The sequence below is a fragment of the Temnothorax curvispinosus genome, unplaced genomic scaffold, assembly GCF_003070985.1.
Source record: "Temnothorax curvispinosus isolate PA1 unplaced genomic scaffold, ASM307098v1 QBEX01016391.1, whole genome shotgun sequence".
Taxonomy (NCBI): Eukaryota; Metazoa; Arthropoda; class Insecta; order Hymenoptera; family Formicidae; genus Temnothorax; species Temnothorax curvispinosus.
This window is the reverse complement of record NW_020226171.1, coordinates 2,082-10,121: the sequence shown is the minus strand read 5'-3', so window position 1 is coordinate 10,121 and position 8,040 is coordinate 2,082. Positions and strand designations below refer to the sequence as shown.

The following is an 8,040-nucleotide window of genomic DNA, read 5'->3' as shown; positions in this document are numbered from 1 at the left end:
CGCCACTCCTCCTTTTCTTGTATGAAGGATGTTCAGGATCCATAAATCCCCGCTGGATCGTTGAACCTCTCTAATCTTCTCTTGCCGTTTCACGGCTAATGGCTTCTCTCTATAGTGAAGAGAGAATGCTGCAGGGTTTAATGGTAATTTTCTCCCCGCGTTCTATCTATTATAATGAACCCCTTGGTGAGGGAGGAGGATGTACCTCCCCTCTACGGACTCGCTCATCTTCCTTTTTACGGGCCATCACCGATCCGCAAAAACCGGTGAAGGCCCTCCACTTCTCCTGATTCCCGACCACAGCCGCCACTATGGCCGGGAAGGAGAGATCTGGGCCGACCTCCCCCTGTAGGACACGGCGCTGTTCAGCCCACGCTGGGCATACTTTCAGCGTATGCTGCGCCGTGTCCCTCCTCTCGTCGCAATGGTGGCACTCTGTCGTGGCCTCTTTACCAATTCGATGCAGGTACACACCGAAACACCCGTGTCCGGTGAGCACCTGCACCGAATGAAACGTTACTCCGAGTCGCCGTCGTCCATCTAGCCATTCCGCCAGGTGGGGTCGGAAGGCATCGACCGTCCTCCGTCCCCACTCGGCATTGCCGAGCCACTCTTGCCATCTACGGACAAGGACGGTCTTCTCCTAGAGTCCAATCGCTCTACGCGTACGCGGCGGAACCGGGTTCCCCCTTGCCCCAAGCCTCGCCACACGCTCATACACATTAGCTCGTTGCCTGGCGGCAAGCTCCAGCGGGGGAAGTCCCGCAAGCGTGGTCGCCGCCGCGTGTGAGACAGTGCTGTAGCACCTGGCCACTCTCAGAGCGACCGTCCTCTGCATCTGGCGCATCTGCGTCCTGATGCGGACGGATCGCTCCGCCGCCGGGACCCAAATTGGTGCCCCGTATAGTGCTACAGCATTAATTGTCTCCGCGTAGAGCTGGCGAGCCCTGTTGCTCGCCCCTCCCAGGTTCGGCATCAATCTTGCTAGGCAGTTGCCGATGGTCTTAACCCTGGGAGTCAGGCGAGCGAAGTGCTCGCCAAAACTCCAGGTCTCGTCTAACCATAGGCCCAGCAATTTCATGCTGGGCCCTACAGCGACTCGGTTTCCCTCAACCCTGATGTGGGCTCTCGGTGGTCTTCCCATGAGCCTGTCATGAAACAAGACGGCCTGGGTCTTCTGGGGAGCCACCCTTAAACCCAGTCTCCTCATCGCGGCCACGACTGCCGCCACTGCGACGTTCCCTCGAGCCAGTACCTCCCCCCAATTGTCGCCCTCAACTCCCAAGAATGTGTCATCGGCAAAGCCGTTTAACCAACATCCCGGGAGGAGGGCGACCCGGAGAACATGATCGTATCCTATGTTTCACAGGAGTGGTCCCAGGACCGACCCCTGCGGAACCCCCCGCACGACCAGCCTTGTTCGGACCTCACCATCCTGGTCTGTACAAACCAGTTCCCTGTCCCGCAGGTAGTCATATAATGTGGCCACCAAATAAGGGGGCACTTCATGGTGTTGAAGTGCTTCCCTTATTACCCGCCACGGCAGGGTGTTGAACGCGTTTGCTACGTCAAAACTGACGCTAAGCAACACCCTGCCTTCCTCCAAGACGGCCCTCAGGAGGGACTCGATACGTTTGATCGCGTCGATAGTCGATCTTCCTTCCCGAAAGCCGAATTGCGCCTGTGATAAATCAGGCCCCGTGCGGGACAGGTGTTGGACGATTTGATTGGCTAAAATACGCTCAAAAAGCTTGCCAATTTCGTCCAACAAACAGATCGGTCTGTACGCCGATGGCTGGTCGCCGGGTTTCCCCGGTTTGGGAAGGAAGACTAGCTTCGATCTCTTCCACGCCTTGGGGAACCGGCCTTGCTTGAGGCACCCGCTATACAACTTACGCAGATGTTCAGCCAGTTCCTCTGAGGCCAGGATCCAGGCTTTGCCCGGCACTCCGTCTGGCCCTGGAGCTTTGCCCGCCTTAAGTTTGCGAGCGGCTCTTCGCATCTCGTCCATGGACACACCGGATTCATCTTCGTCCCACCCTTCCACTACTGGTGGGGGAGGACCTCCGTGAGCCCTTTCCCCGGGGTCATCCGGGAAAAGGGTACTCACCACTTGTTCTAGAAATCCAGGGTCCATGGACTCCGTTACCGGGGGCGTCCAAGTCCGCAACTTGTTTAAAACCATGCGGTAGGGACGCCCCCATGGATCCTCATCCAGGGCCATCAAGAGTTCCCGCTAGGACTTATCCTTGGCCTGTTTTATGGCCCAGGAGTAGAGCTGCTTGGCGGAGCTGTACTCTACTCCCGACTCACCCATCCGTCGCTGGTCCTGGCTACGTCTAGCCCTCAACCAGCGACGTCTGGCCCGGACAGAGGAGCGCCGCAGCTCGGCGATCTCCTCCGTCCACCAATAGGCCGCCTTTCTCCTCATCGGCATGACGCGGGGCATGGCAGCGTCGCATGCAGCCTTCATTAATCCCCCGATCCAGCCGGCAGCTTCGTCCACATCTTCCGAAGAGGCCGCCGGATCTTCCGCCCAGAGCGATACGCTCATAGCCGCCCTGAGGAGGTCCGCGTCGATCTTCCTTAGAGCCCATCTGGGAAAGCGCTCTTCTGCCTCCCTACGACGGGCCTGTACTTCCGGCGAGATGGCCGAAAGAGACATTTCTATAAAAAGATGGTCAGAAGTGACTCTATTTCTTCGGCCACCCTCCATCCCTCAATCCTGCGAGCGACCATGGGATTAGCCCACGTGAGATCAATTACAGATCCTCCCTGTTGTCTCACGCAGGTTTGTACCCGTCCGGAATTAATTATAATCAGGTCCAAACCCGCCGCCCATGTCTCCAAAATTCTGCCTCGTCTGTCAGTGACCGGGGAGCCCCACAACGCGGATTTCGCGTTGAAATCCCCGGCCACGACTATCTGGCGTTGAGCGAGTGGAATCCCAGAGATGCAGGCCCTGAGGTCCGCCAATACCTCCTCGAATTGAGCCAGGTCCACGTTTGACGAGACATAAATGCTCGCCACATACACTCGGCCCCTCTTGACGACAACGTATCCATCCCCTGCTTCGAACTTCGAGCAGGGGACAACCTCGGCCGTTCTCTTCCATGTAATTGCCGATAGACCACACCTGCTACCTGCCCATAGCGAGTGGTCGTGCGGCACCCGGCACGGCTCGGCAATTATTCCCAAGCCACAGTCCCGCTCCGCCATTGTGTGCAATAACACATCCTGCGAAGCGGGACTGCGGTTCAAGTTGGCTTAGATTACGCGGTGAGGGGGCATTAGAATGCTTCGTCTCCCCATATGTCCTCCGCATTCTCCTTACCCCTGGCTGGTTCATTATCAGTCGCAGTCGTTGTTGCCTTCGTCAGCTCCGACTCCTCCTCCTGCGCTGTTGTTTGGATCTGCGTCGTCGGTGGGGTCTCCCGAACTGACGCATTTGGATCCATGTCCTTTTCTTTCTGGGATTGTTCGCATGTCTCAATCCTGAGAGTGGGTTCCGGAGTTTCTATCTGTGATGTGATATCCTCCTCTCTTTTCACTTTACCCCCTCTCTTTCTTTGGGCCTTAGGTTTAGACCCTCCTACTTCATTCTTGGTCTCATTTTCGCTACTTCCAGTGAAGTCAGCCGACCTCTTAGTTGCCTGCTTGCCGACGATCTGCAAGTTAACTGTCTCGATGGACGTTATACAGGGTTTCTTCCCAGTAACAGCCGTTGTTGCCTCTTCCACATCCATTGGTTCCACTTCCCTTTCCCTCCTTCGGGCTGGAGGTCGTTGGGTGGCTGGCGTGGGTAGGATCCTAGGCTTTTTCTTGCTTTTTGCCGAGGAGCACGCTTTGCCTTCGGCTCTGTGGTCTGCACGTCTCCCCAGGTCTGCGCACACTGGGCAATTAAGCTTTTCACGGCAGTCCCTAGCACGATGTTGAACTCCTCCACATCTATAGCACCTTTCGCTACGGTCTTCAACATTGGGACATTGAGCCCTCACGTGGCCCCCCTCCAGGCATTTGAAACATTGGAGGGGCCTTGCAGGGAGTTCCCTTATCCTGGCCACGAACCATCCGATCCGCAACTTGTTCTTAGCTTCCCGGATGTTCCGCGTCATTCCCAGAGGGCATTTCGCCCACGCCGTGTATAGGCCGTTGGGACCTCGATTCATTTGACCTACCTGGATTTGAGCTGGTGAGCAACCACCCAACTCCGCGATAGCCTTTGTTAGGCTGTCTTTAGTGACCGAATCGTTCAGGTCGAGAACTCTGATCTCCATAGTTTTTATCGGTCTGGACACCTTTATATCCGGTCTCCCCTCAAACAGATGAATCAATCGCTCTGCTAGTCTATCTGCCTTATCGGAGTTACCTGCTCCGGGAATCTCAATAATGAGACCCCCGGTTACAGCTCTCTTAGGCTTCAGCCCCTCTGTTATTCCAATTTCAGCGAGACTTATTTTGCTCCTCGCTTCTTTGAGGAGCTCCTCGTATTCACCCCCAGCGCTCGTAATCGCTACGGCCGCGCTTCGCGGTAACCTGACCCTACCCTCTTTCTTCTTGGGTTGACCAGCGAGTTTTTCGGTTGTCGCCTTGCCCACCGGTTTTGATACTGATTTATTCTCTTGATTGGGGGTATTACCATTTCCCCCGTTTTTTACTGCGACGTTTTTCACCGTTTTACCTCCCTTCCCCACCTTGGCCCAGCCATCTTTGAGTGGGGCTGAGGGTGCCACGGTTTTCGAAGTATTATTGCCGCTATCCGTCTTACCATTAGATGTCTGATTATTTCCGGTTGATGAACCCTTGATCGACTTTCCAACAGCCTCCGCATAGGACACTGCCTTGGCCGTCTTAGCCGTATTAGTTATACTAGCTACCTTAGCCACTTTTCCTTCTCTGGTCTTATTGACAGCTTTTTTACCGTCCTTTTTAACCTGGGCTTTTTTGGTCGGGGGAGTCTCTTTAGCCGCAGTGGGTTGTTCCTTTCTCGCTACAGTGGTCACCAGTGAGATCGGTGTTTCCTCATTTACTGGCTTGCTGATCGAGTTCGCCAGTTCGGCGATCATCCCCTCTATTCTTGTCAGCCTGTCCTCAAGGGGACTTGCCCTTGTTTCTGGCTGATTCAGAGGCTGGGTCTGACTCGGGGGTTGAATTAAAGGATGAATGGAGTCCATTCCTCCCATCTCAATCTCCATATCTGTCTCTGTCGGTCTGGCAGCCGGAACTGCCCCTTCCAACAGTTTCCTTTTATTGCCTACTGCTGGCTTTTGAACGGCAGGCACCCCCTAGGCCTGTATGTTCTTTAGGATCCTTAGGCGGTTTGCCTCGGCCTCCTCTTTTTCCTTTTTCTCCCTTTCCGCTTTCTCCTCGTCCGAAGAGGTATCTAGGGGAAATTTGCCGATCGTTCTTTTCTTCCTGTCCTTTCCTCCACATACAGGGGGCTGGATCATGGAAGAGGTGTCCGCAGTTCCGCCAACCACTCTCGTTTCAATTGAGCCTTGCTCTAGACTTTTCTGATTCAAGATCACTTGATTCATCAGGTTTTTGAGCCGCTCGTTGTCCTCCTTAAGTGTTTTAACTTCATTACAAAATTCGTCTACTTCTATATCGCGATCCAACTCGGACCGCACGTCCCTCATCCTTCCGACTAGGTGCGTTGTGGCGGCTGCGATTGTCGCCGCCGCATCCCTCAGAAGACCCTGATTTGTTCCCCTGAGGTTACCGGCAGTCTTACAAATCTTGTCGACTATCCGCACCGATTCCATTATTCGTGTCGGCAAGTCGTCCGTCGGAGCCTAACTAAACTCCTCCAGCATGACTTTCTCCATCTTAATCTTTTTTTTTGGAGAGATCGGGCTCCACCGATGGACTTTGGATCATTTTGGACCTACGCTCTTCCGCCTCTCTCTTCCGTATCACACTGTCGAGTTTTTTCTTGGGCCTGCCGGGACCTTTCCTATTTTTTCCTTCTATCGATGCGTCTGTAGACTCCCCCTCCATGGGGTTATCCACATCCATCCCTTCTTGTGATGGTGTGGACTGTGGTAGTTTAAAAGCATCCACTATTTCCACATCATCATCGCTCTCCTCGAGGGGCCCTCGCGTACTCGGCCTCGCTTTCTCATTCTCCTCCCTTCTTCTTAATTCTAGCACAGCACTGCTCGCTAAAGCTTTAGCTGCAACATTCTCTTCCTCTGTGCTGGTGTCACTGCACATAGAAAATTCACGGCTGATCTTTTTAAGCCTAGCGCTCGCCGGGCCCCTGAGCTTACTCTTACTGCCCCTCATGGGCGTAGGAATGACGGGATCCCCCGTAACTCCCGCCTCCTCTTTGCTATCGACGGTAGCTCTTTCCCCTCCTGGACCCGTCGTCAACCCCGGAGTTTGGTTATTAATAAGCCCGTCGTTGGCTAACGACGGAGAGAGACCAGGCCGGTGCTCCTGAGAGCATCTCTCATCCGCCGGGCTCTGGGGGTCCGAATCCCTTGGGCCAGTAATCGGTAATTCCACAGAAGACATTTTTCCATAGTTTTACAGTGGTTTGTTTTCGGGGTATCTTTCCCCTAGGCTGGTTGGCATCGCCCGCCTCACGAGCCCAGCCTGCCCGAGCCCTCGGAAATCCCCGGGTTCGCCACGCCCGTATCGAGGGCGCCCCCCGAAGGCCCCGAAGGACCCCCAGAGACCGTCCCCGACCCCTGAGGCACCGTCCGCCGGTCGACGCCCACAAAAGAACCCCGCTACCCCCACCCGCACGCAACGAGGAGTGGCCGGCCGAGAGACCTCGATCCCGGCCCCGGCCGAGCACGCTCGATCCCGGTCCCCGCCACGCACGAGCAGGGGACACGGAGCGCCCACGCCGCCGCCGACCCAACGGACTCCGTACTCGTCACCGGCCCTTACGTCCGGTGACCAGACACGCCGGCCCCGACCTGGGAATATGTCCCAGCGGCCCGACAGGTCACCCACCCAGGCAGCCCGACCCCGGCCTCCGAATACGTCGGAGCGTGTTGGGGACACCGCGGGACCACGTCTCTGGTGTGCACGTCCCCAACACGGGCCTCCCCTCCGGTCGTCCCTGCACCACGTACAGGGACTCCCGAAAGGGGGTTACCCCCGTCTCCCCTGCCGGAGCACTGGCGTGCAATGGGTTGCGAAACGAGGGTCTTCCCACCTCCTCGGCGAGACGGCATCCCTGCCCGCCTCAGAGGTGAGGACCTCCCACCCGGATCCCCTAGAAGACCCCAGCAAAACCTCTCCCGCCCCGCCGGAGCACCGGCGTGCAATGGACGAGAGAGGCCCGCTCTCCCCGTGACGAGTCCGACTCACCCGACTTGCCGGAGCACCGGCGTGCAATGGTCGAGCGATTCAAGACCCACCCCACGGTTTTTTATCGAGGTTTCCTTCCTCTAGGCTGGCGGGAGGAGTAGAAACTCCCCCCTAGCGGTCCCGGCCGACCGGGCGATTGTAGTCAGGGCCGCCAACCCCTACCGACGCTTTTGAGTCAGGGGACACCTTCCCTGACAGGGGCGCCGGACCCTATTGTGCCCCCGCATCTCGACAAGTCGAGAAGTGAGGGCTCAGCATGCTCTTAGACCCTGTACCTCCCCACCGAGCCCTCCCTTCAGTGTAACCGAAGGTACTGCCTCAGTGGATCTTTGGTACAGGGAGCCCTCTCACCACGTCAAGGTGGCATGCCACGAGAGGGCCTGGAGGGAACCTAACCTAACCTAACCTTGCAGCCGTCCGATGACCGCGACCCACCGAGCGCGACCAGGGGCATCACGATCTCGCCGAGGACCGGGGCGGCGCTGACCGATGCGTATCACCTCGGTAAAGGGATATGGGCAACCAGGCCGGTGCCGGCGAAGCGGCCCATAATCCAATTGGAACGCCAACGATCCGGATCGACCGACAGACGGTCGCATGGCGAACAGCCCGGGACGAGCGGCCAGGAGGCCGCTTACCAAACGCGGAGGACGTCCGGAGCCGAAGCGACGCCCAACGCTACGTCAAGCGAATAAGCGCAAAGCGCTTAGCGAT

The 8,040-nt window shown here is 56.8% G+C and overlaps 1 protein-coding gene across 1 annotated transcript; it reads right to left on the bottom strand.

Annotated features, from left to right (window-relative positions):
- Window positions 1–2,236: 2,236 nt before the first annotated feature.
- On the bottom strand, window positions 2,237–2,665 carry LOC112466588. Its single transcript, XM_025034757.1, has one exon. The coding sequence runs from the start codon at window positions 2,663–2,665 to the stop codon at window positions 2,237–2,239; it is 429 nt and encodes a 142-aa protein (XP_024890525.1).
- Between the last annotated feature and the right edge of the window lie 5,375 nt (window positions 2,666–8,040).